Source organism: Oncorhynchus mykiss, chromosome 12 (assembly GCF_057628025.1).
Source record: "Oncorhynchus mykiss isolate SJ-2025 chromosome 12, ASM5762802v1, whole genome shotgun sequence".
NCBI classification, from domain to species: domain Eukaryota; kingdom Metazoa; phylum Chordata; class Actinopteri; order Salmoniformes; family Salmonidae; genus Oncorhynchus; species Oncorhynchus mykiss.
Window position 1 is genome coordinate 19,197,134 of NC_143033.1, and position 27,602 is coordinate 19,224,735.

The 27,602-nt window shown below is 41.3% G+C and overlaps 2 protein-coding genes across 2 annotated transcripts; one reads left to right on the plus strand and one right to left on the minus strand.

The window, feature by feature from the left end:
- LOC110537124 (rod cGMP-specific 3',5'-cyclic phosphodiesterase subunit beta-like) lies at window positions 1-20,977 on the plus strand. Its single transcript, XM_021622909.3, has 22 exons — window positions 1-736; window positions 3,461-3,613; window positions 4,765-4,854; window positions 5,020-5,160; window positions 6,618-6,692; window positions 6,807-6,871; window positions 6,989-7,055; window positions 7,197-7,244; window positions 7,358-7,507; window positions 11,295-11,438; window positions 11,543-11,608; window positions 11,765-11,911; window positions 12,101-12,208; window positions 12,565-12,674; window positions 12,869-12,956; window positions 13,089-13,189; window positions 17,775-17,882; window positions 18,010-18,073; window positions 18,204-18,278; window positions 18,356-18,439; window positions 18,653-18,776; window positions 18,896-20,977. Exons 1-22 carry the CDS (start codon window positions 266-268, stop codon window positions 18,919-18,921), a joined length of 2,505 nt encoding a protein of 834 aa, XP_021478584.3. The 5' UTR covers window positions 1-265; the 3' UTR covers window positions 18,922-20,977.
- Window positions 20,843-27,587, minus strand: LOC149979092 (ATP synthase F(0) complex subunit e, mitochondrial-like). Its single transcript, XM_090191949.1, has 5 exons — window positions 26,520-27,587; window positions 25,496-25,599; window positions 22,932-22,986; window positions 22,549-22,647; window positions 20,843-21,828 (listed from the first exon to the last, which is right to left on the minus strand). Exons 1-5 carry the CDS (start codon window positions 26,569-26,571, stop codon window positions 21,803-21,805), a joined length of 336 nt encoding a protein of 111 aa, XP_090048075.1. The 5' UTR covers window positions 26,572-27,587; the 3' UTR covers window positions 20,843-21,802.
- Window positions 27,588-27,602: the final 15 nt, after the last annotated feature.

A 27,602-nucleotide genomic window follows, 5' to 3' on the forward strand; every position in this document is an offset into this window, starting at 1 on the left:
GAGAAAAGCTTGCTGATGACAATGGGATTGGACTCAGCCCTCCCTCCCCTGTCATTGCAGGAGTATCCTCTGTTCACAGCAGGACCTAACTAATGTGCCTAACCTGCCTGCCCTCTTTATTCAGGGTGTTTTGGGATAACATGGAGTGAATGTGTCCACTTTTTTATTTGCCAGTAATCAATAGATAATTGGTTTTGTAGTATTTTTAGGGACCATTGGTTTGAATACTGGAACTGGGGTAGAACCAGTACATCCTTAACCCAAGATGAGTGCGACAAAGGAAGATGTTGAAAAGTTCCTGGATGGAAACCAGGCTTTCGCCCAGGGCTACTTCAACAAGAAGCTCACACCAGGGGCCCTCTCAGTGATGGCGGGGATCCCGGAGTCCAATGTGGATTTTGGGATGTTACAGGAGCTGAGCCAGATAGAGGAAGGCCAGATCCTTTTCGACCTGATCAAAGAAATGCAGGAGAATGTGAACATGGAGAAAGTGGTGTTCAAGATCCTGAAGAGGATCGTCGCCCTGATCCAAGCTGACCGCTGCAGCCTGTTCATGTACCGGGAGAGGAACGGCATCGCGGAGCTAGCCACGCGTCTTTTCAACATCACCACAGAGTCTGAGCTGGATGACTGTGTGGTTCACCCTGACCACGAGATAGTCTTCCCCCTGGACCTTGGGGTGGTGGGAAATGTGGCCCAGACCAAGAAACACATCAATTTGAAAGATGCCAATGAGGTAAGAGTCAGATTGTGGAAATGAAACATAAACGTACGCTGTGGTAGTGATGGGGACAGACAGACAGTGTCCCAGAGGTTAGGACATAAACGTTGTGGTAGTGGTTGGGACAGACAGACAGTGTCCCAGAGGTTAGGACATAAACGTTGTGGTAGTGGTTGGGACAGACAGACAGTGTCCCAGAGGTTAGGACATAAACGTTGTGGTAGTGGTTGGGACAGACAGACAGTGTCCCAGAGGTTAGGACATAAACGTTGTGGTAGTGGTTGGGACAGACAGACAGTGTCCCAGAGGTTAGGACATAAACGTTGTGGTAGTGGTTGGGACAGACAGACAGTGTCCCAGAGGTTAGGACATAAACGTTGTGGTAGTGGTTGGGACAGACAGACAGTATCCCAGAGGTTAGGACATAAACGTTGTGGTAGTGGTTGGGACAGACAGACAGTGTCCTAGAGAATAGGAGCCAGAGGTAGTGATGGGGACAGACAGACAGTGTCCCAGAGGTTAGGACATAAACGTTGTGGTAGTGGTTGGGACAGACAGACAGTGTCCTAGAGAATAGGAGCCAGAGGTAGTGATGGGGACAGACAGACAGTGTCCCAGAGGTTAGGACATAAACGTTGTGGTAGTGGTTGGGACAGACAGACAGTGTCCCAGAGGTTAGGACATAAACGTTGTGGTAGTGGTTGGGACAGACAGACAGTGTCCTAGAGAATAGGAGCCAGAGGTAGTGATGGGGACAGACAGACAGTGTCCCAGAGGTTAGGACATAAACGTTGTGGTAGTGGTTGGGACAGACAGACAGTGTCCCAGAGGTTAGGACATAAACGTTGTGGTAGTGGTTGGGACAGACAGACAGTGTCCCAGAGGTTAGGACATAAACGTTGTGGTAGTGGTTGGGACAGACAGACAGTGTCCTAGAGGTTAGGACATAAACGTTGTGGTAGTGGTTGGGACAGACAGACAGTATCCCAGAGGTTAGGACATAAACGTTGTGGTAGTGGTTGGGACAGACAGACAGTGTCCTAGAGAATAGGAGCCAGAGGTAGTGATGGGGACAGACAGACAGTGTCCCAGAGGTTAGGACATAAACGTTGTGGTAGTGGTTGGGACAGACAGACAGTGTCCTAGAGAATAGGAGCCAGAGGTAGTGATGGGGACAGACAGACAGTGTCCCAGAGGTTAGGACATAAACGTTGTGGTAGTGGTTGGGACAGACAGACAGTGTCCCAGAGGTTAGGACATAAACGTTGTGGTAGTGGTTGGGACAGACAGACAGTGTCCTAGAGAATAGGAGCCAGAGGTAGTGATGGGGACAGACAGACAGTGTCCCAGAGGTTAGGACATAAACGTTGTGGTAGTGGTTGGGACAGACAGACAGTGTCCCAGAGGTTAGGACATAAACGTTGTGGTAGTGGTTGGGACAGACAGACAGTGTCCCAGAGGTTAGGACATAAACGTTGTGGTAGTGGTTGGGACAGACAGACAGTGTCCTAGAGAATAGGAGCCAGAGGTAGTGATGGGGACAGACAGACAATGTCCCAGAGGTTAGGACATAAACGTTGTGGTAGTGGTTGGGACAGACAGACAGTGTCCCAGAGGTTAGGACATAAACGTTGTGGTAGTGGTTGGGACAGACAGACAGTGTCCTAGAGAATAGGAGCCAGAGGTAGTGATGGGGACAGACAGACAGTGTCCCAGAGGTTAGGACATAAACGTTGTGGTAGTGGTTGGGACAGACAGACAGTGTCCCAGAGGTTAGGACATAAACGTTGTGGTAGTGGTTGGGACAGACAGACAGTATCCCATAGGTTAGGACATAAACGTTGTGGTAGTGGTTGGGACAGACAGACAGTGTCCCAGAGAATAGGAGCCAGAGGTAGTGATGGGGACAGACAGACAGTGTCCCAGAGGTTAGGACATAAACGTTGTGGTAGTGGTTGGGACAGACAGACAGTGTCCCAGAGGTTAGGACATAAACGTTGTGGTAGTGATTGGGACAGACAGACAATGTCCTAGAGTCTAGGAACCAGTGGCTTCAGTGTGATTGTGTCAATAGCCTTTTTCAGGGGCCTTCAGGGGTCACACACTCCCACATGATAATATATTTTAGCTGTACCTACTGCCACAAATAACAAACACATACAAAATAGATAGATGCATCAAGTTCATATTCAGCCAGACAAACAAGTGAATAGTTATTTATTCCGTGACTATTTTAACATACACATAGTTTTCACATGTTATTCTTGTTAAAACATAGTGCCACATAAAGTAGTATGGCAACTATACTGTTCTGTGGGGAGTTTCTAAATGTATATCTGGAGACAATATAAATCCTCTCGACAGACATAATCCAGTTATTGTATATCCCATTACCCCCTGCTGTATCTGGGATTATGGCACCTGTCTTGGGGCGTTTACATTGGGGTCAGCATGAAGCTATTTATACACTTATACATTTATATTTCACATTGCCCAAATTTACATTCACTCTTGATATTGAAGTATATTTCTTAACAGAATAGCTACATATATCCCTTTTATACATGGTCTTTTATCTTGAATTTGCCAGAGGTTAACATGTATTAATCTGTGGTCTATAATGATATGTAAACTGAAAAAGGCTCCACACCAAGCCTATGTATTGACTTATAGACCCATCTTAACACATCCATGTGTGATCTCTGATGTCAGTGATTTGTTTGGTTTTCTGCCATACAGAGCAGTCACTTCAGCTCGTTTGTTGATGACCTGACAGAGTACAAAACCAGGAACATATTAGCCTCGCCTATCATGAACGGAGAGGATGTGGTGGCTGTGATCATGGCCCTGAACAAGACCACTGGACCCCACTTCACCACTGAGGATGAGGATGTGAGTACTGAGGATTAAGTGAGTCTCTGAGAATATGATCCACACATCTCTATGTGTCAGCAGGGAAATCCCACACAGTCACAATGGAAATACTATGATGAGGTCATTACTGGTCACCATAGCAGCACCCACCCGTAGCACACGCTCCAGCAGGTATATTTCACTGGTCACCCACAAAGCCTAATCGTCCTTTGGCAGCATTTCCTTCCAGTTCTCTGCTGCCAATGATTGGAACAAATTGCAAGAATCACTGAAGCTGGAGACTCATATCTCCCTCACTAACTTTAAGCATCAGCAGTCGGAGCAGCTCACAGATCACTACACCTGTACATAGCCCATCTGTAAATAGCCCATCCAACTACCTCATCCCCATATTGTTATTTATTTATTTATTTATTTATTTATTTTTGCTCCTTTGCACCCCAGTATCTGCACACTCCAGTGTTAAATTGCTAAACTGTAATAACTTCACCACTACGGCCTACTTCTTATCTTACCTCCCTAATCTTACCTCATTTGCACACACTGTATATAGATTTTTTTATATTGTGTCACTGACTGTACGTTTGTTTATTCCATGTGTAACTCTGTGTTGTTGTTTGTGTCGCACTGCTTTGCTTTATCTTGGCCAGGTTGCGGTTGTAAATGAGAACTTGTTCTCAACTGGCCTACCTGGTTAAATAAAGGTGAAATAAAATTTTTAAAAATAAATTACATGACGTTAGAGCCTGAATTAGTTGGGGATGGGAGGCAGGTAGCCTAGTAGTTAAGAGTGTTGGGCCAGTAACCGAAAGGTTGCTCATTTGAATTCCCGAGCAAGGCACTTAACTCTAATTGCTCCTGTAAATTGCTCTGGATAAGAGCATCTGCTAAATTACTAAAAAGGTAATCAAGAGGCCTTCCCCAATCCCAAAGTTTGTTCACTGAAAGTATATGCAGCATACAAACACTGAATGCTGTTGTAGAACACAAACATGTCCAACAAGGAACGCGTACAAACTGTATTGCCTTTATGAAGAGGATGGTCACATTTACACCTGTTTCCACATACAGTACATGCGTTCATTCTTCTTGCCTTCCCTCTACCACCTTAATTACACATCAATGTATGTCACTCACTCTAAGAATAATTCAGATTTTCTGTCTCCCAGCTTTTTCTGAAGTATCTCAGAATAGCCTCTTTGAACCTGAAGATTTACCAGCTGAACTACCTGTACAACTGTGAGACTCGAAAAGGACAGGTGAGTCTGCTGTCTGCACTGATATTCAGAGGAAGGAATAGTTGTCAATGACAATATGGTGCACACACAAAAAAGGCTCTTATTTAGCTTTCACACATTTATGGATATAGCAACCAACTGATTCTTAACTAATCCTTTGTGGTTGTTCATTTCTGTCGGGTATAGGTCCTGTTGTGGTCCGCCAACAAGGTGTTTGAGGAGCTGACAGACATTGAGAGACAGTTCCATAAAGCCCTGTATACAGTGCGGGCATACCTGAACTGTGACAGGTACTCTGTGGGCCTACTGGATATGACAAAGGAGAAGGTGATGCTCTGTCTGCATGTATCCGGGTCATTCTTCAATTGCGGTGACATTTCGGCACGGCATTTTGGAAAAAAATGACTTCATTTGTCTAAAATGTGTTTTGTTTAAATGTATTTGGGCACATCTTCCTATTCTAAATCAACTAATATGGCAGTTGAATTACTTTAATTTGTATCATTTATGATCATTATGATAACATTCTGCCACCAGTAGGAGTAGCAACACCGTTGACGGTAACACAATGACACACTTGAAATACATTAAGATTTACTTAAATGGTCACAGATGCTCAAATCGAAGGTCAATAACCCCTTAAAAATAATTTATTAAAGTGATATAATTAATCATGTTGCGCACAACGTAATTTCCCTGCATTTAAATTGAGTAACACCAATTCCACTTTTGATTTAGACACACCAAATGTTCAATGGAATCCTCAAGCCTTATGACATACTAAAAGGGTGTGATTGTAACGGGTGTCGTCGTCGGTGAGGAGGAATCGGACCAAAGCGCAGCGTGGTGAGTGTTCATGACTTTTATTGAACTGAACACTTAAACAAAAATAACAAAGAGAATACACGAAAGCGAAACGGTCCTGTCATGTGAAGAACACTAAACAGAAAACAACTACCCACAAAACATAGGAGGAAAAAAGCTACCTATGATAGTCAGCTGTCCCTGATTGAGAACCATACCCGGCCAAAACAAAGAAATACAAAACATAGAAAAAGAACATAGAATGCCCACCCCAAATCACACCCTGACCAAACCAAAATAGAGACATGAAAAGCTCTCTAAGGCCAGGGTATGACAGTGATAAGCAAATCATTTTCTTTAATATAGATCCCTCCCCCGATAACAGTCTGCCACTGGAGGGAATGCTCAATGCAATGAGTGATTTTCAAGGCAGTAACACCAATTAAATAAAACTTAGGGACACATATTGTATTTGTAAACATTTTAAAATAAAGGTATTTTAATAGCCCTTGTTTTTATTGGTGTATACAATGCATGGAATACTTTTGATTACTTTCTTGCATTAAAAATAATAGATAGATATCTCCAAATCCCAAAACATGTCACTACAACTCTGCTCATCACAACTGGGACCAGTCCATTTGCTTGCCCCAAGTACTTTAATGCACAAACATAAGGTTTTGCAGTATAAAGTACTTGCATTATGTTTTATCATTGATAATCAGTAAAATATAAACAAAAATATGTATGATATGTAACTATTTTTCATGTTGAAGTGTTTTTTCATGGTTGCAAAGGTGAGGGACGTAAATGCCACCGCTATTCAAGAATGACCAAGACATTTAGTCATCATAAAGACGTTATTATGGGTCCTCTGGTAATACTGTAGCCTACATGACATATCTCATATGGCACTATACAGTATATTATTAATATGCTGTGTGTGACAATCCATCTGTGTCATTGCTTTGTTGCTATAGGAGTTCTTTGACATCTGGCCAGTGTTGATGGGAGATCAGCCCCCCTACGCTGGACCTGTTACTCCGGATGGCAGAGTAAGTGTTCATATCTATCTACTTATTACCACATGAACAGCTCTTTACCGTTTTGCTTTTGTTCTGCAAATTCTCATTTGTAATTTTTTTGGGGGGGGTTATCTGTGATTGCAGGAAGTCATATTCTACAAAGTCATTGATTATATTTTGCATGGAAAAGAGGATATCAAAGTTATTGCGTATGTTTCTCTCACCTTTCTCTGAACATTTGTGTAGAGTTGAAGTAGTTACAACCCTGCATGACACTGTATAGAGGGATAATCAATGTGTGTTGTCTGACTATCTCCTGTCAACAGGACTCCCACTCTAGAACACTGGGTGTTGTGTACTGGATTGCCCACATATGTAGCCGAAACTGGTCTTGTAAGTTCCCCCTTTTAACTAGCATTCCAGTAGTGCTTGAAATGCTTTCAGAATTTGGAATTGACTTAAAATGTGAGAACATTCAAATTGCCACGATTTGCATGTGTTGTTGATGCTGTACTGTTTATTATTAATATCTAGATATGTAACATCATGAATCCCACAACAGAGGAGATGTTCAAGTTTCAGGTACATTTTGCTTCATTATATAATCAGGTGTCCTTATATGTAGTTTTGGCAAAAAGTTGAGCAACTTGCCTAATTCCTGTTGAGCATTTACTTTGTGTCTTCCCATGATGCAGTCAGAGCCCTTGGATGACAGTGGTTGGACCATAAAGAATGTGCTGTCCATGCCAATTGTTAACATGATGGAAGAGATTGTGGGCGTGGCTACATTCTACAACAGGAAAGATGGGAAGCCATTCGACCAGCAGGATGAGGAGCTAATGGAGGTACTTTACTATACTACAACACTCAGTTGATTTCTCAACTCCTTCTGTCTTCACAGAGAAGTGGTCAAGTAAAGTGACTCGAGAAAGCCTTCTTCTGCTCCTGCTTTGTGTAGACCACATTGACTTTAGTGAACTTACTCAAAATGATATTGTGACTGTCTGTCTCCCAATGTTGCAAATAAAATTAAATCAAAGTTTATTGGTCGCGTACACAGATTTGCAGATGTTATCGCAGGTGCAGCAAAAGGCTTGTGTTTCTAGCTCCAACAGTTCAGTAATACCTAGCAATAAAAAAATAACAATACACATATAATCCAGAAATATATTTTAATGAAGAGATATTAGAATAAGCAATGTCAGAGACCAGAATATATGTATGTACAGATATATGTACAGTGCCTTGCGAAAGTATTCGGCCCCCTTGAACTTTGCGACCTTTTGCCACATTTCAGGCTTCAAACATAAAGATATAAAACTGTATTTTTTTGTGAAGAATCAACAACAAGTGGGACACAATCATGAAGTGGAACGACATTTATTGGATATTTCAAACTTTTTTAACAAATCAAAAACTGAAAAATTGGGCGTGCAAAATTATTCAGCCCCTTTACTTTCAGTGCAGCAAACTCTCTCCAGAAGTTCAGTGAGGATCTCTGAATGATCCAATGTTGACCTAAATGACTAATGATGATAAATACAATCCACCTGTGTGTAATCAAGTCTCCGTATAAATGCACCTGCACTGTGATAGTCTCAGAGGTCCGTTAAAAGCGCAGAGAGCATCATGAAGAACAAGGAACACACCAGGCAGGTCCGAGATACTGTTGTGAAGACGTTTAAAGCCGGATTTGGTTACAAAAAGATTTCCCAAGCTTTAAACATCCCAAGGAGCACTGTGCAAGCGATAATATTGAAATGGAAGGAGTATCAGACCACTGCAAATCTACCAAGACCTGGCCGTCCCTCTAAACTTTCAGCTCATACAAGGAGAAGACTGATAAGAGATGCAGCCAAGAGGCCCATGATCACTATGGATGAAATGCAGAGATCTACAGCTGAGGTGGGAGACTCTGTCCATAGGACAACAATCAGTCGTATATTGCACAAATCTGGCCTTTATGGAAGAGTGGCAAGATGAAAGCCATTTCTTAAAGATATCCATAAAAAGTATCGTTTAAAGTTTGCCACAAGCCACCTGGGAGACACACCAAACATGTGGAAGAAGGTGCTCTGGTCAGATGAAACCAAAATTGAACTTTTTGGCAACAATGCAAAACGTTATGTTTGGTGTAAAAGCAACACAGCTGAACACACCATCCCCACTGTCAAACATGGTGGTGGCAGCATCATGGTTTGACCTGATGGAGTCTGCAAAAGACCTGAGACTGGGACGGAGATTTGTCTTCCAACAAGACAATGATCCAAAACATAAAGCAAAATCTACAATGGAATGGTTAAAAAATAAACATATCCAGGTGTTAGAATGGCCAAGTCAAAGTCCAGACCTGAATCCAATCGAAAATCTGTGGAAAGAACTGAAAACTGCTGTTCACAAATGCTCTCCATCCAACCTCACTGAGCTCGAGCTGTTTTGCAAGGAGGAATGGGAAAAAATGTCAGTCTCTCGATGTGCAAAACTGATAGAGACATACCCCAAGCGACTTACAGCTGTAATCGCAGCAAAAGGTGGCGCTACAAAGTATTAACTTAAGGGGGCTGAATAATTTTGCACGCCCAATTTTTCAGTTTTTGATTTGTTAAAAAAGTTTGAAATATCCAATAAATGTCGTTCCCCTTCATGATTGTGTCCCACTTGTTGTTGATTCTTCACAAAAAAATACAGTTTTATATCTTTATGTTTGATGCCTGAAATGTGGCAAAAGGTCGCAAAGTTCAAGGGGGCCGAATACTTTCGCAAGGCACTGTAGTTACTTCAGAAAGTATTTAGTCCCCTTAACTTTTTCATTATTTTGTTATTCAAAAATGGATTAAATAAAACAATAGTGGTCCTAAATCGAAGCCTTGAGGAACACCGAAATTTACAGTTGATTTGTCAGAGGACAAACCATCCACAGAGACAAACTGTTATCTTTCCGACAGATAAGATCTAAACCAGGTCAGAACTTGTCTGTGTAGACCAATTTGGGTTTCCAATCTCTACAAAAGAATGTGGTGTGTTCGATGTATTGAAAGCAGCACTAAGATCTAGTAGCACGAGGACAGATGCAGAGTCTCGGTCTGACGCCATTAAAAGGTAATTTACTACCTTCACAAGTGCAGTCTCAGTGCTATGATGGGGTCTAAAACCAGACGGAAGCGTTTCGCATACATTGTTTGTCTTCAGGAAGGCAGTGAGTTGCTGTACAACAGCTTTTTCTAAAATGTCAGCGTGCACTGCGCCCAGCCTGCCACAGGAGTCACTAGTGAGCGATGGGACAAGGACATCCCTGCTAGCCAAACCCTCCCGTAACCCGGACAACGCTGGGCCAATTGTGCGCCACCCCATGGGTCTCCCGGTCGCGGCCGGCTGTGACAGAGCTTGGAATTGACCTCAGAATCTCTAGTGGCACAGCTAGCATTGCGATGCAGTGGCTTAGACCAGGGCTCCATCATTCTTACATGGAAGAACTTTGGAACCACCAAGACTCTTCCTAGAGCTGGCTGCCAAACTGAGCAATCGGGGGAGAATGGCTTTGGTCAGGGAGGTGACCAAGAATCCGATGGTCACTTTGACAGAGCTCTAGAATTCCTTTGTGGAGATGGGAGGACCTTCCAAAAGGACAACCATCTCTGCAGCACTCCACCAATCAGGCCTTTATGGTAGAGTGGCCAGACAGAAGCCACTCTTCAGTAAAAGGCACATGACAGCCTGCTTGGAGTTTTCCAAAAGGCACCTAAAGACTCTCAGACCACGAGAAACAAGATTGTCCGGTCTGATGAAACCAATATTGAACTCTTTGGCCTGAATGTCAAGCGCCATATCTGGAGGAAACCTGGCACCATCCTTACAGTGAAGCATGGTGGTGGTGGCAGCATCATGCTGTGGGGATTTATTCAGCAATAGGGACAGGGAGACTAGTCAGGATCGAGGCAAAGATGAATGGAGCAAGTACGGAGAGATCCTTCATGAAACACCGGTCTCAACGTCAACAGTGAAGAGGCGACACCGGGATGCTGGCCTTCTAGGCAGAGTTCCAAAGAAAAAGCCATATCTCAGACTGGCCAATAAAAAGAAAATATTAAGATGGGAAAAAGAACACAGACACTGGACAGAGGAACTCTGCCTGGAAGGTTAGAATCCCAGAGTCGCCTCTTCTCAGTGGTGCATCTGTAGAAGTTTGTAAGGGTCTTAGGGGCCAAGCCGAATTTTGTCAACCTCCTGAGGTTAAAGAGGCGCTGTCGCACCATCTTCACCTTGTTGTCTGTGTGAAGGGACCCTTTCAAGTTGTCAGTATTGTGCATGCTGAGGAACTTTTGCTTTTGACCCTCTGCACTACGGCAATGTCGATGTGGATGGGGGTGTGCTCGCTCTGCTGTCTCCTGTAGTCCACGATCAGCTCCTTCATTTTGTTGACTTGGAGGGAGTCATGGGTGAACATGGAGTACAGGAGGGTGCTGAGCACGCTCCCCTATGGGGCCTCTGTATTGAGGACCAGTGTGGCGGAGGTGTTGTTGCCCACCTTCCCCACTTGTCTTCATCAGGACTTTCAAGTCTTCACCAAGTTTTACCATGTTGGCTACTGAATAAACCTACTCTGAATGACATTGTTTCTGTCTGTCTCCCCAGGCTATGACTAACTTCCTGGGCTGGTCCCACCTCAACACAGACACTAATGACAGGATGAAAATGATGGAGAACCGGAAAGACATAGCCCAGGACATGGTTCTCTACCACGTCAAGTGCCGTGATGACGAAATACAGACAATCCTGGTGAAGACTTGCTCAAAGATATTGTACACACCAAAGATCTAACCCCTTTATACGAGAAGTATTGTTTTAATGTTTGACACTCGTTGTTGTTTCATGTATGTTAGAAAACCAGGCAGTATTTCAACAGAGAGCCCTGTGACTGTGAAGAGGATGAGTTTCTGCAGATTCTGGTATTACCACGTTATATTTGTAGAATAACAGTTTGGTCATCCTCTGGTTCCAGATTAACTGGAACAGTAGGCCTGCATTTGAAACTTCTACATTCATATGGCCATATGTTTAGTTCGCTGTTAATAATGCCATAATAATCATGCATTATAATACAGAAAAAAGAGCTACCCGGCCCCAAGAAGTTTGAGATCTACGAGTTTGGGTTCTCTGACTTTGACTGCACAGAGCTGGAGCTGGTGATGTGTGGGATCCAGATGTACTATGAGGTCGGAGTGGTCAAGAAGTTCCAAGTTCCACAGGAGGTAACTTACTGTACACTCATGATCTGTACTGCAACAACGTTCAATGCTGGGGAAGTGTCAATTTGAGCAAATACTCTGAAAATACTGTATATATGAACATGTAGGTATGCTGTTAGTTAATTTATTGCTCTCCCATGATATCTGTTTATGTTCTAATTCTCTACTTCCAAATCCCATGAAAATCATCAGGTTCTGGTGCGTTTCCTGTTCTCTATCAGCAAAGGCTACAGGAAAATCACCTATCACAACTGGCGCCACGGTTTCAATGTTGGGCAGACTATGTTCACACTGTTGACGGTAGGAGTGCTTAAGCCTCAGTAGTAATGTACTTAATTTGTCTCACAGAAAATAAAAGGCATATTTTCTTACAGATATCCTAATTTGACTAGATTCTCACATTAGGAAAATAATCCTGCAGCAACATGGGTTGATATGCTTTTTGTTAGGACAAATCAAGTCTGACATTTCAAAGTGGGTATTACGAACTTTAGAAGCCTTTTTAAACCTCAAATATACTACAATTGGCATTTTCTGCTGCACAGGAATATTCTCTGCAACAACAATTTGTATTTGCCCAAAAACTTAACTGAAAGACATAATTAAAAGACATCTCTAATTCTTAATGTCAAACTGCTGTGTTTTTTTGTGTCAAGACAGGGAACCTGAAAAGGTACTACACAGATCTGGAGGTGATGGCCATGATCACATCTGCTTTTCTCCATGATATCGACCACAGGGGGACAAACAACCTCTACCAGGTGAAGTGAGTACTCCTGAGAATCTCTGCTCTCTGAGAGTTGGTACAACAAGCTCTTCATATATCTCTAGGTCTCTTCTTTTACAATCTCTCTCATTGCAACTGTAAATGTAGAGAAGCACTTGGATTAGCTTTGTGTGATGAATGGCTTATGATGAGCTCCCTGTACAGTGAGTGGTCTGGTCCCTCCTCATCGACAGATCGGGTAACCCACTAGCCAAGCTTCACGGCTCGTCTGTCCTGGAGAGGCATCATCTAGAATTTAGCAAGTTCCTTCTGGCAGACGAGGTACGTAAGTAAGGCTTTTGAATCTCAACTACTGCAGTAGCACCTTTGATGTCAATTATTTATTTATTGGTACTCTTTACTTCCATGTTGATCACATGACGCTTTCGTCTAACTCCTCCTCCCTCCCACCAGTCCTTGAATATCTACCAGAACCTCAACAGAAGACAGAACGAGCATGCCATCCACCTCCTGGACATTGCCATCATTGCAACAGACTTGCAACTCTATTTCAAGTGAGCAATGGCATTTTATTTGTCACATGCTTCGTAAACAACAGGTGTAGACTAGTGAAATGCTTACTTACTACGGCTCTTTTTCCAACAATGCAGAGTTAAATATAAAAACACACTGAACAAAGAAAATACACTAAACATGAAACAATTTCAAAGATTTTACTGAGTTACAATTCATATAAGGAAATCAGCCCTAATCTATGGATTTCACATGGCTGGGAATACAGATATGCATCTGTTGGTCACAGATACCTTAAAAAAAGGTAGGGGCGTGGATCAGACCACCATTCTCCTCATGCATCGCCTTCGCATAGAAATGATCAGGCTGCTGATTGTGGCTTGTGGAATGTTGTCCCAATCCTCTTCAATAGCTGTGCGAAGTTGCTGGATGTTGGCGGGAACTGGAACACACTGTAGTACACGTCATTCCAGAGCATCCCAAACATGCTCAATGGGTGACATGTCTGGTGAGTATGCAGGCCATGGAAGAACTGTAACATTTTCAGCTTCCAGGAATTGTGTACAGATCCTTGCGACATGGGGCTGTGCATTATCATGCTGAAACATGAGGTGATGGCGGTGGATGAATGACACGATAAAATGCAATTGTGTTTGTTGTCCGTAGCTTATGTCTGCCCATACCATAACTCCACCGCCACCATGGGGCACTCTGTTCACAACCTTGACATCAGCAAACCGCTCGCCCACACGACACCATACACGCTGTCATCGGCCCGGTAGTTGAAACCCCGGGATTCATCTGTTAAGAGCACATTTCTCCAGCGTGCCAGTGGCCATAGAAGGTGAGCATTTTCCGACGCCTAACTTCAGTTAGGTCAAGACCCTGGTGGACAATGAGCATGCAGATGAGCTTCCCTGAGATGGTTTCTGACAGTTTGTGCAGAAATTCTTTGGTTGTGCAAACCCACAGTTTCATCAGACAATCCCGCAGGTGAAGAAGCCGGATGTGGAGGTCCTGGGTTGGCGTGGTCACACATGGTCTGCGGTTGTGAGGCCAGCTAGACATACTGCCAAATTCTCTAAAATGACATTGGAGGCGACTTATGGTAGAGAAATGAACAGTCAATTTTCTGGCAACAGCTTGGGTGGACATTCCTGTAGTAGGCATGCCAACTGCACGCTCCTTCAAAACTTGAGACATATTTGGCATTGTGTTGTGTGACAAAACATTTTAGAGTGGCCTTTTACGGTCCCCAGCACAAGGTGCACATATATTCTTTAATCAGCTTCTTGATATGCCACACCTGTCAGGTGGATGGATTATCTAGGCAAAGGAGAAATGCTCACTAACAGGGATGTAAACAAATTTGTTAAGCATTTTAAGAGAAATAAGCTTTTTGTGCTTATGGAAAATGTCTGATCTTTTATTTCAACTTATGAAACATGGGACCAACACTTTACATGTTTCGTTTATATTTTTGATCAGTATATATTTTTAGTCCAGCAAATTCACCCAATTCTATCTGGACATGAATGATACACTGAGTACACCAAACAGTGGTACCTGATATTAGGTTGAATATAAAACATGGGACCAACACATTCTTCCTTCAGCTGTTCAGTGTAATAATAGAAACAGTGACACAAGGAATAAATACACAGTGAATAACAATAATGAGTAAAAATAGCGTGGCTATACAGTATACAAGGAGTACCGAGACAGTGTGCAGGGTTCAAGGTAATTGAGGTAGCTATGTACACACACGTAGGGGTTAAATAAACATTAAATAAAAACAATTTTAAAAAGGGGTAAAGTCACTAGGCAACAGAATAGATCATAGACAGTAGTAGTAGCGCATGTGATGAGTGTGAAAGTGTGTGTGTGTGTGTGTGTGTGTGTGTGTGTGTGTGTGTAGTCAGTATGCATGTGTGCGTGTGTTATGTGTGTGTGGACGTACAGTTGAAGTCGGAAGTTTACATATACTTACTTAGGTTGGAGTCATTAAAACTCGTTTTTCAACCACTCCACAAATTTCTTTTTAAACAAACTATAGTTTTGGCAAGTCGATTAGGACTAGTCGATCTACTTTGTGCATGACACAATTAATTTTTCCAGCAATTGTTTACAGACAGATTATTTCACTAATAATTCATTGTATCACAATTCCAGTGGATCAGAAGTTTACATACACTAAGTTGACTGTGTCTTTAAACAGCTTGGAAAATTCCCCAAAATTATGTCATTGCTTTAGAAGCTTCTGATAGGCTAATTGACATCATTTGAGTCAATTGGAGGTGTACCTGTGAATGTATTTCAAGGCCTATGTTCAAACTCAGTGCCTCTTTGCTTTACATCATGGGAAATCAAAAAAAATCAGCCAAGACCTCAGAAAAACAATTGTAGACCTCCACAAGTCTGGGTCATCCTTGGGAGCAGCCGTCATAGCCGTCATACCGCTCAGGAAGGAGACGCGTTCTGTCTCCTAGAGATTAACGTACTTTGGTGCGAAAATTGTAAATCAATCCTAGAACAGCAGCAAACGACCTTGTGAAGATGCTTGAGGAAACCGGTACAAAAGTATCTATATCACAGTAAAACAAGTCCTATATCGACATATCCTGAAAGGCCGCTCAGCAAGGAAGAAGCCACTGCTTTAAAACCACCATAAAAAAGCCACACTACGGTTTGCAACTGCACATGGGGACAAAGATTGTACTTTTTGGAGAAATGTCCTCTGGTCTGATGAAACAAAAATAGAACTGTTTGGCCATAATGACCATCGTTATGTTTGGAGGAAAAAGGGGGAGGCTTGCAAGCCGAAAAACACCATCCCAACTGTGAAACACGGGTGTGGCAGCATCATGTTGTGGGGGTGCTTTGCTGCAGGAGGGTCTGGTGTAATTCACAAAATAGATGGCATCATGAGGTAGGACAATTATGTGGATATATTGAAGCAACATCTCAAGACATCAGGCAGGAAGTTAAAGCTTGGTTACAAATGGGTCCTCCAAATGGACAATGACCCCAAGCATACTTCCAAAGTTGTGGTAAAATGGCTTACGGACAACAAAGTCAAGATATTGGAGTGGCCATCACAAACCCTTGACCTAAATCCTATAGAAAATGTGTGGGCAGAACTGAAGAAGCGTGTGCGGGCAAGGAGGCCTACAGACCTGACTCAGTCAGGAGGAATGGGCCAAAATTCACCGAATTTATTGTGGGAAGCTTGTGGAAGGCTACCCAAAACATTTGACACAAGTTAAACAATTTAAAGGGAATGCTACCAAATATTTATTGAGTGGCCACTTCTGACCCACTGGGAATGTGATGAAAGAAATAAAAGCTTAAAGAAATAATTATCTCTACTAATTCTCTCTACTCTCTCTACTATTCTGACATTTCACATTCTGAAAATAAAGTGGTGATCCTAACTGACCTAAGACAAGGAATTTTTACTCTGATTAAATGTCAGCAGTTGTCTAAACTGAGTTTAAATATATTTGTATAAGGTGTATAAACTTCTGACTTCAACATGTAATTGTGTGTACTGTATGTGTGTGTGTTGGGGTCCAGTGTGTTTGCTGAGGTTGCAGGAGTGTTAATGCCCAAATGGGAACTACAAATGTGGCTCATGCGCACAGTGTAATAGCACTATAAAAACATCTTTCTTCACACATTCATATACAGCTTGAAAGATCTCTGTTAGGGGTATCATCTCATGCAAGACCAAGGGAGTAATCTATCTCATCACCTGTTCATGTGGAAAAGCCCACGTAAGACAAACGAAAAGACAATTAAAACAATGCATAGCTGAACACCGCAGCTCAATCAGGTGTAACGACATTGATTATCCAGTAGCAGGTCACTTTGTTGAAGCTAACCATCCAATCCCCTCCCTCAAATACACAGGCATTGAGCATGTTGCTCTACCAAGGAGAGGAGGTAACATCGAGATCCTACTACTACAAAGGGAGGCTTACTGGATATCTAATAACATTGACCACTAGTTGCCTGAATGTTGACTTTGATCTCAGGCCCTTCTTATGAACATATTTTTCCTTTATGAACAAGTCTTATAAATGTATATATTATTTCTATAGCTTATTAGCGTACAACTAATATGTTCCCCCTGTTGATGATGCTCATTATACGTTAAGGTTGAACCAAAAGATTACATGTAACAAATATGAAATTATGTGAAATTTAATTAAACAATAATGCATGTTGATGCTAATATGATGTACAATATTCCATTATATTTATATATGATAGCAATAGTGTAATGTATTTAATATGCCATATAATATTTTTTAACAGTTTAACTAATTCATTTTAATTAACTTAATCATTATGAAACACCCCTCACTATTGTCATTGGTTGCACTAATTGCACTGTTTGTCTACATAACATGGTTCAAATCTTAGGAAGAATGTATTGTTGTTAATGTGGACTCTTTCTCTACATATTGAAGCACTGTTAATCCAAATGTTTGCTTTTCACAGCTTTAGCTGCAACGATCATGCCTACTTAGCCCTGTAAAGTTGTGGAAAACAAGATTTCACAATGCACAGCTTATAACTTTAACAGAATGTATAAATCTCTGTTTTTTCCAATGTCACCAGGAAGCGAACAATGTTCCAGAAGATTGTTGACCTATCAAAGACCTACGAAGATGAGAAGAAGTGGGTGGACTGGATGTCACTGGAGACGACCAGGAAAGAGATTGTCTTGTGAGTGCAGTTTATGGTAGGAGGAGGATTGTAGTGATAGTGGGATATTTAGGATTATAACATGCACATTGGATGGTATCTTAGCACTTCTACTTTGCTCTGATACCTCCAATAATTCTCCTCAAAGGGCCATGATGATGACAGCATGTGACCTGTCAGCCATCACTAAACCATGGGAGGTGCAAAGCAAGGTGAGGAGATCCTCAGATTATAGCCTAATTATATACCTTGAAGACATTTTAGCAGAAGCTTTTGTGTTTCTGTAAATCAATAAAGATGTCCAACATAGTGAAATACTTGGGACTGTCTGGCTTCATCCAGGTGGCGCTGTTTGAAGCAGCTGAGTTCTGGGAGCAGGGTGACTTGGAAAGGGAAGTTCTTGAAAAACAACCCATTGTGAGTATATTCATTGTGTGTGTGTGTGTGTGTGTGTGTGTGTGTTTAATCATGTTTTTCTCCCTCCTTTCCTCCAGACTATGATGGACAGAAACTGCGCTGGCCAACTGCCCAAGCTGCAGTGTGGTTTCATTGACTTTGTCTGCACATTCATCTACAAGGTACAGTATGTACCACCACTTTTTCAGACTAGCTACATCTCTCAGTTTCACATCTATTGCTAAGCACAAAGTAAACCATGAATCATACATTCTATTGGATGTATAGAATAACCAAATGCACAACTGTCATTCAAACAAGCATTATTTAGTTAGCTGGCTTGACTGTCAGAAATAGAGCTCGCTAGTTTATGTTTAGTTTATTTTTCCCATCAGGAATTCTCCCGCTTCCATCCGGCCATCCAGCCGATGTATGATGGCCTCCTAAACAACAGGAAGGAGTGGAAGGCCAAGCAGGAAGAGTACGAGGCCAAGCAGGCCATCCTGGAAGCCCAGTCAGGTCAGAGTGGAGGATATATTGCATTATTGCTCTGTAGTTTAGAGAGTATTTTGTCTGCAGTAAAAGTAACACAGATGATCCTTAACACGTACTTTATTTTCTATTCTTGTAATGTACAGGGTCCAAGACGTGCTCAGTGTGCTAGAGCCCGTTTTGGAGGTCGATCACTCCAGGATACATCACAGCCACACAGTCTTGCTGCCGGCCGGGGCAGGGCCAGCCTCACTTCAGAGCAGCTGTGGAAAAACAGCCTGCACTCACAGCATCAGAGCCTTGGAGAAGAGCCAGAGGGACTATTTAGCAGCCACGCAGAAAAGCAGTTGGACCTGCTGGTTACAGACCCATGTTGGCACATTATGGACACAACAGTCAAGTTTCTTCCTTCAGTTGAAGGGTAGTTGTCATTAGTTGCATTGGCAAATCCACAATTTAGAAGTTACCCCTGTCAATATGTTTCACGACCTTCGGAGGAATCCTGCAAGTAGACGTGTGGAGAGTATGCGTCTTATGTACGCTAAGTTCCTGAAGGTCTTTATCAACCAATTTAAGGAACAAGAAATCACTCAATTCTGAAATATTTGTTTCTAAACATGTGGAATGTCCTATGAATATAACATTAATATGCATTGCTTCTCATTTGACCTTTTTCATACAGAATACTGTTAAATAATAAATCATTTTTAACAGTATTCTGTATTTTTTTAACATTTATTTTAACTTTATTTAACTAGGCAAGTCAGTTAAGAACAAATTCTTATTTTCAATGACGGCCTAGGAACAGTGGGTTAACTGCCTTAATCAGGGGCAGTTATTATACAAAACCTTGGTGGATTCATCAAGAATCCAATATTACATCAACAGTGTAATTACAGTGACTTATGTTGTTCTTCATACCTTCCAGTCAGTCATCATTTACATGAGAGAATGTGTTTACCCTAAAGGTAATCAAAAGTAGATTATGCAGTAGTTAGGTTAGCGTCCTGATACGCCATGGTGGTAGCTAGACGAGCGGTTAGATCGTTGGGCCAGTAACCGAAAGTTCGCTAGTTCGAACTCCTGAGCCGACAAGGTGAAAAATCTGTTTGTGCCCTTGAGCAAGGCACTTAACCCTAACTGCTCCAGGGTCACCATTGATAATGGCAAACTCTGGCCATGACCCCTCTGAGGGGGTTGGGATATGCAAAAAAACACATTTCTAATTCACAAGAGTATTAATACACACTTGTACATGTGTGAAATAGGACAGAAAAAGCACCCACAGTATTTATGTATGTTTTATGATTTCACTCCATTACAGGGTAATGTTACCCCTTGTGGGTTGCTATGTGATAATTTTGCTGTCAACTAATTGTTACTGTATTGTCCCGTGCTGTTTAAGTACAGCAAGGTAAATATTATAGAAAGTCTGAAGTCAAGACAGTTGAGATTCTCTCTGTGTGTACATTTAAAATGTATTGTACTGCGATAGGAGAGAAAGGAGTTGACATTTTCAGGAAGGTCTGTTCCAGTCCCTGGCTATCAACACTGAACTAGAAATGCTTCATTTTGAAAAAAATGAATATGTAACTGTTCACTGTCTATTTTAGAATATTTGAATAAGACATACTTTTAAGGTAAAAACAAGATACAATATGTCCCAAATGATGTGTGTGTATGATCTATAACAATATGGATGGATTTCCAAATGGTCCACTGAGGATAATGGTCAAAGTCCCAAACCCTCGATAGTTATTGAAGCCAGTGGCCTTGATTCTGATACGAGCCGACTCAGTGGATCCATAGAATCTCCTAGTACTCGTTATGAACAAAGAATAATCATGTTCTTATAGCAGCCCCACTCTCTATGGGGTATCTATGCTTTGATTAATGTAATCATTTGTAAATAGTCTCCTGCTGTAAATATATTTAAATTATAGTATATTTTTTCAGGTGATTAATAGGTAATAAATACATAGATTCTCTATGAACGTCAGTGCAACATTACTGTTATGCTCTGTGCCGACATTAAACTAAATATCAAGTACCCATTTGTTAGAAGCAGCAATTATTTTTGCTTAACCATACCATTAAAAATTGCAACTAACATTTTATTCCCCAATTTGCTGTTACAAATATTTGCATGTAAACATGACCAGAATTCTGAAGTTCTGTATGTGCTATCTACAATAACCAAAATAAAGTAAATACATTTTTAAAGGATGCATTTTGTCTAATGGTATCTTGTTAGTTTTATATAACAGGAAAACTCATTTGTAAAATATACTATTGTTTGTATGCATATGGCCAGAGGTTGGGTCAAAGTATCTAAGTTACCCCTGGCCCAGCAGCATACAGATAGAAATGCAAGAACAAGTTACAACAAAATTAATTCAGATTATAGAAAAAGTATGTGCATGTCAAATATTCATGAATGTAATCACAAATTGGCCAGGTAGATGACTATTCTGTGTTAAACCCATACACATCACATAATTTATCTGTCCCAAAATGGCATCTGCATTTCGGGCACTAGAGTCTTCACTTGATCTCCATGGTTGAACCTAGGCAGAAGAGTGTGTGGCAGTAGTGTTGACTCAGCACTTTCTTAGATTGGCCTATGACCTGAATCCTGGGATTTATGCTAAACTGGGCCTGGATTAAAACCTAGTCCTTCCTCCTAACATTGAAGGGCAGGGTGACAGTCCCAGACATACAGTATACACCTAGGAACCAGACAGTTAACTTTACTATTTATTCCTATCCATTTAGTCAGTAGAATACACAAGGGTATAGACAAATGTTTTCTGATTTGAGATTAAAATTATACAAAATGTTATGTTATATGAAATTCGACATCTGGTTGAATTTAGATGTCAAAACACATTTTGGATGTGTTTTGAGAGTACTGGAAGTTGTTAGTATTATACTAATAATTGTAAGCACATTACCATCTAAACAGATATACCAGAGAAGAATTCTGTAATACATTCAATTATGTTTATCATGCATTTATTCTTCTTCTAACATGACAGAGTAGATCCATAAGTTCATTTCAGGATGGTGTCTTCAGAGGCTGTGGGGGAGAGAAGAAAAAACATGCTTCACACTCCATGCTCAAATCAAACATTTCTTCACTTACATCTTCACAGCATCCTCTAGCTGATGGTATCATTGAGTTCTTATGCTGAGATAAGTTGATCTCAGCAGCTGTATAGGCATAGCAGGAGATTTTTCAAACAACCTTTTCTTGGCAACCCTTTCTTCGTTCTCGATTAGGAGAGGCACCGTTGCCTTATACACTTCTGTGTCCAGTTGCAGGTGGTACTCCAAAAACCAGAGAATATTTTAGAAAAACATTAAATCTACTTTTGCACCACGTGAAGAGGTTCCTCGTCATCGAAGCTACCGCACATCTCGCATTTTCCAGCATCTTTGCAGGAACTAGTCATGTCTATGCGACGTCGCCAAGTGTAAAGGTAGATGACAGTGCGTCTCAGTGTGACCAAAACAAAGACTTACACACTGTTAAAATAAAGGTCCAATAAATTAAAATCTCACTTGATTAATATTGTTCTGAATATTCTGTTTTTTTGGAGTACCACCTGTAACTGGACACACAAGTTTATAACTCGCCTAATCGAGGACAAAGAAAGTATCGCAAAGAAAAGGTTGGTCTAAAAATCTGCTATGCCTATACAGCTGCCTGAGATCAACAGTTATCCCAGCATGATAAGACCTGTATGATACCATCAGCTATTCATCTCCTATAACATTCTGATGGGTTTACTTTTACCTTCCGCAAGTGCTTTGGCTATTTTTTCCTGTTCCTCTCGTATCTTCTTCTCTGATTCCTCAACACGCCTCTCTTCCTCAGCTCTTGGCTTCAGATAGTCTAACGGAAATGCAGAGATGACATTCAGTAACATTGCAATTATGAACATTCAAAATACTCTCGGGTGACATTAACACAATATTATATATTGTAGGGAGGCAGGTAGCCTAGCGGTTAAGAGTGTTGGGCCAGTAACCATAAGGTCACTGGATTGAATCCCCGAGCCGACTAGGTGAAAAATCTGTTGATGTGCCCTTGAGCAAGGCACTTAACCCTAATTGCTTTTGTTTGTCGCTCTGGATAAGAGCTTATGCTAAATAAAATAAAAACATAATTTTACTTACCATATCTCTGTTTGCCATAGAACATGCCAATGAGCAAGAATGACCACCTTGCTGTCTGAAATAAAGGAAAATTGAGTTGATTTAACGTTACCCAGTTTAAAAGTATTGACCTCTGTCTAAACTGGTTGACTTTCAATCGTCTTTTGGCATGATAATTAATTAAAGGGGCGTGTTTGTAAATTTGCTCTGGTTATCTACTCCGATTTCAGAGCACTCTCATCTGAGCGCAAAATAATATGAATTTGCAAATGCTCAACACCCATTGTCACCCACACGATCAGAACACACAGGTTGAAATATCAAAACAAACTCTGAACCAATTATATTAATTTGGGGACAGGTCAAAACGCATTAAACATTTATGGCAATTTAGCTAGCTTGCTGTTGCTAGATAATTTGTCCTGGGATATAAACGTTGGGTTGTTATTTTACCTGAAATGTACAAGGTCCTCTACTCCAACAATTAATCCACAGATAAAACAGTAAATTCATTCAGGCTTCTTTTTCTTCTATGGACTTTAAATGGCGGTTGGCAACCACCTTTACGGTGCATTACCATAAAGATGAACCGAGTGTGGACCTCAGTTCAGCTTTCAATCACTCACGTGGGTATATACGCCTAAAAACCAATGAGGAGATGGGAGCGTTTGAGCATCACAAAAATAACCAAGTTCTATTTTGACGGCTGGCCACACAGAAACTCAATTATGCACGAGCAGTGTGGGTGCAATGATTGAATAACATGTATGTGTAAATGGATTTTGCAATGCTCGCGTATGCGGTGTGGTCAGCATGTTACAGTCACCAACGCTCTGGATAACATGAAAACAGCCTAACCAGCTCTGCTAGGGCGAGTAAAATGGTCAGAGTGAGGTGTTCTCTCATGTGTCTGGATGTAGCTAATCAGCAAGCTACCCAATCAGCAAGCTACCCAACGTTAGCCAGTTAGCTTGGGTGCTTGACTGGCAAAGCGTCCAGTGTGCGCTCTGAACACTCCGAGAGCGAAACTCTGAATTTACAAACGGACAATCTGACAACGCTCTACATTTACGAACACCCATAGTGAATTTACGAACACACCCAAAGTTAGAGTCTCACACGCTAGCAAGACTAACGTTTCCTCTTAGATGAATTGGAACGCCCCCAGTTAGCCATGCAAGTCTATAAATTAGCCCGTTGTTATCAATAATTATTACAGGTCAATGAACTAAATTACTATAAACATTGATTTTGGTTTGGCCGGATTATTTAGTTATGTTTGGCTAGTTTTATGGCAGGCATGTCGTTAGTCAACGTTAGCTAGCTAGCTGGCTAACCCTCATTGGATTTAACCAGTCAATGTCATATGAAAGTTCACGTTAGTAAGCTTTCTAACGGCCCAGACATCTGATTTTAACATGACATAACAATAACATGTTGTATTCATCATATGATGTCAATGGAGTTAGTTATACAACACAATTTAATAAAATAAATATATATTTACCTTGATGACAGGCGACACTACAACTGGAGGTACCATATTGCTGTTGTAAAATGGAGGAAATGCGCATGCCAGGGAGGAGTGTTGATAGCAGATCAAGTCGATTATTCGGAACAGTAATTCTTACTTTTATTTATTTGTTATTATGTGATTCAACGTTTTTTCTATAGCATGGGCTTTATATACAATCAATACTTTTGTTCTCTCGCGCTTTCAACCAGACAGGTTAGGGCTATGTCATACAATGTAATGTGGTCATGGACTAGTGATGGGAAGTTCGGCTCATTTTACCGACTCGGATCTTTACGATTCATTCAGTCAAATAAACTAATATTTCGACTCATTTCGTTAATCTGAGGCAGTAATGCCCAGAGCTACGGAACATACAGAGCACGCTGGACCCTCTACTGGCGAACAGAACTCGTGATTCTACACGCCTCTCGTTCACCATAAGGGGCTTATTGGAGCTGTCATTTTTGACTGTGACTTGTAAACGTGTGCTCTAAATAGTGTACATTGGTTAATTGCTAGGCATACAAATACGATTATTTCTTGATAGACCTATATTTGAAACGAGGTCTAGTTGTGGCCTCAAATGGACTAGATTGTGAATGACTTGGCGGAATGCATTGTTACTGACGCGACACATGGTTCTACTAGAACTTCGAGAGCTGGTGTAAACCAAACTGTAAGCACTGTGTCGTTCGCGAACTGCAGACTCCCAAATTATGAATGTTCTAGTTGTTGAGCAGAGGCTGTGGATGTTTTGTTTCTACAGCTGTGACAGCTGTGACCATAACATTAAATAATCAATTAATAATCAATTAATAATCAATTAATTGCATTCATTCTTGCACCATGCAAACAATTCTCAGTTCTAAACATGTATTTTTCTTCTCTATACTCATGATTGCACATATACCAGACAATCATTTTAGTTGGTAGTTGGGGTACATCTCTGGAGGCACTGAGCTGGAGGAGCATGTATTTATCCTGCTGTAGGCCTCATTCTTATAGAGTTCCACAGTATGAGTCATAATACCCATAAAACCTAGCATTCAAACAAAGAAATTGCTCTGACCAGGTTGCTGCCTGCAGGTTGTCCACATGACGTTCCTTGATTGGTGAAGCGTGTAGAGTTGATCCATAGCTCGGGGAATAGGAAATGGCGGCGAGTAGTGCGGGCTAAATGGAGAAAAAGTTGGTGAAGCAACAGCTGTGTTGGAATACGAACAATATGGGTATCAGTTCTGATTGTATGGAATGGGAGGATGAGGGTCAAGGACCAGAATGGTCGGTAGTGGAAAGACAGGAAGAAGAGAGATCATGATACAGAAAGCAGTGGAGCGTCTAGTAAAGAAAGCATAAAGAGGGCCAAGGTTTGAATCAAGAGTAGTGATGTGTTGGAGTGGAAAGTGGTGATAGTGTTTGATGAGACCACTGGGCCCCACTTACACCCTATCCGACTAACTAATGCTTTAGAGAAAGAGGTAGGTGAAATTAAATTAGCTTGGTTAATTGGAAATGGCAGATTGTTAGTATTGTGTGGTATCCAGGCTTACCAAGAGAAGATTTAGAAAATGGAAAAGCTTAATGGGAAGAAGATTAAAAGCCATGTCCCTGGGGTCTCAATATCTATGTCCACAGATGATATTAAAATGTGAATGGAGGCAGACTTATTGAGACCAAAAGGTTGATAAGTAGGAAAGAGGGTCAAAGAAGTGAAAGCTTATCAGTGATGCTGAGGTTTGAGAAAGTCTTGCCGGGAAAAGTACAGATAGGATTCCTTAGTGTCAATGTCAGAGAATTTGTCCCGTATGCACTGCAGTGTTTTAAATGCCAAAGAAAGGGACATGTAGCTGCTCAGTGTAAAGGAAAGAAAAGATGTGCCAAGTGTGGAGGGGCACATGATTATGGTGAATGTGGAAGCAATGTGATGGCTAAGTGCTGTAATTGTGGGGGAGAACACAGTGCAGCATTTGGTGGATGTTAGCTACAGAGAGAGGCTCAGAGATATAAGATCAGCCATGATGTATCATATGCAGAGGCCTTAAAACAGGTTGGTGGAACTACAGTGCGGACTGATGGAGCTTACATGGATGTACCTGTAGTAAGTGGACCTACTGTCTGGTCTGGTGCTTCTGCTGATCCTGGCATGGTTTGGAGGCCTGTTCAGAAATCTTGTGCTTATGAATGTGCAGTGTCAAAGGACACTTTGATAATGAATGAAGTTGACTTCATAGCTGTTATTGATAAGGTTATCAATACGACTCAGGTTGTGGAAAGCAGAAATCAGCATGATACAGATCAAGAATAGTGGGTTTGAGGGGGAGGGGGGGGGGGGGGGGGGGGTTGCTAGAAGTTAGTAGGGATTTAATTTGGTTTTGAATTGTATTTTCATGGTAGTACAGATTTGGGCAGATCATGATTGATCGTGCATTCCAGCACAGTAGGTGGCGGCATGCACTTAAATGATTGTTTCCGGATTGCCATGATATCATAGAAGAAGAAGGTGAAATGATGGGGGGAAATACATGTGAAAATATTGAGAGAGAGATTTACATGATTATCAAAACATCACGCCACGGTAAGCCTACACAAAACACAGCCCTTATTTCAAGTGTTTATAAAATCCCATATGGGAAATAACGAATGGAGGAAAAAAATTGGAACCATTTCCTTCATTAGTTTTTCCCATATGGGATTTTATAAACACTTAAAATAAGGGCTGTGTTTCGTGTAGGCTTACCGTGGCGTGATGTTTTGATAACCATGTAAATCTCTCTATTTTCACCTGTATTTCCCCCACAAAATGAAATCCTAATTAGATGTTCATGTAGCTATCATAAAGAACTACAAATGCCATTATGATCTGGACGAGACTGCCGACTCGAGACAAAGGTAAGAATCTCTGGATTAATTATCTAATGTTAGCTAAATGTAGTAATAAATAAATAGGCTACATTTCTTTGAATTGACAATTATGTGAACTGTCTTGTGCAGGTTTTAAATTGAATCAATACCTGTTAGCAAAGGTGTCAGTTAAAGATGACGTGCAAAGAGGGTTTTGTAGTCTTGCATGATGCCTACTTTGATGTCAATGATCATTTTTGAATCTGAGTAAATGGAACCAAATATATTGATGAAAGTCACCTTGTTAGAGATTTACATGGTTATCAAAATGTCAC

Excerpts from the sequence above, each read along its gene's own strand:
- LOC149979092 (XM_090191949.1), bottom strand. The coding sequence starts at position 26,571 with ATGCCAGGATCAGCAGAAGCACCAGACCAGACAGTAGGTCCACTTACT. Across the intron at positions 25,600-26,519 it reads AGTAGGTCCACTTACTACAG|CCCGCACTACTCGCCGCCAT; the intron begins GTACATCCATGT and ends TTCTCCATTTAG. Across the intron at positions 21,829-22,548 it reads AGCCAAAGCACTTGCGGAAG|CCTCTGAAGACACCATCCTG; the intron begins GTAAAAGTAAAC and ends TCTCCCCCACAG.
- LOC110537124 (XM_021622909.3), top strand. The coding sequence starts at position 266 with ATGAGTGCGACAAAGGAAGATGTTGAAAAGTTCCTGGATGGAAACCAG. Across the intron at positions 12,957-13,088 it reads AGTTCCTTCTGGCAGACGAG|TCCTTGAATATCTACCAGAA; the intron begins GTACGTAAGTAA and ends CCCTCCCACCAG. Across the intron at positions 18,777-18,895 it reads CATCCTGGAAGCCCAGTCAG|GGTCCAAGACGTGCTCAGTG; the intron begins GTCAGAGTGGAG and ends TGTAATGTACAG.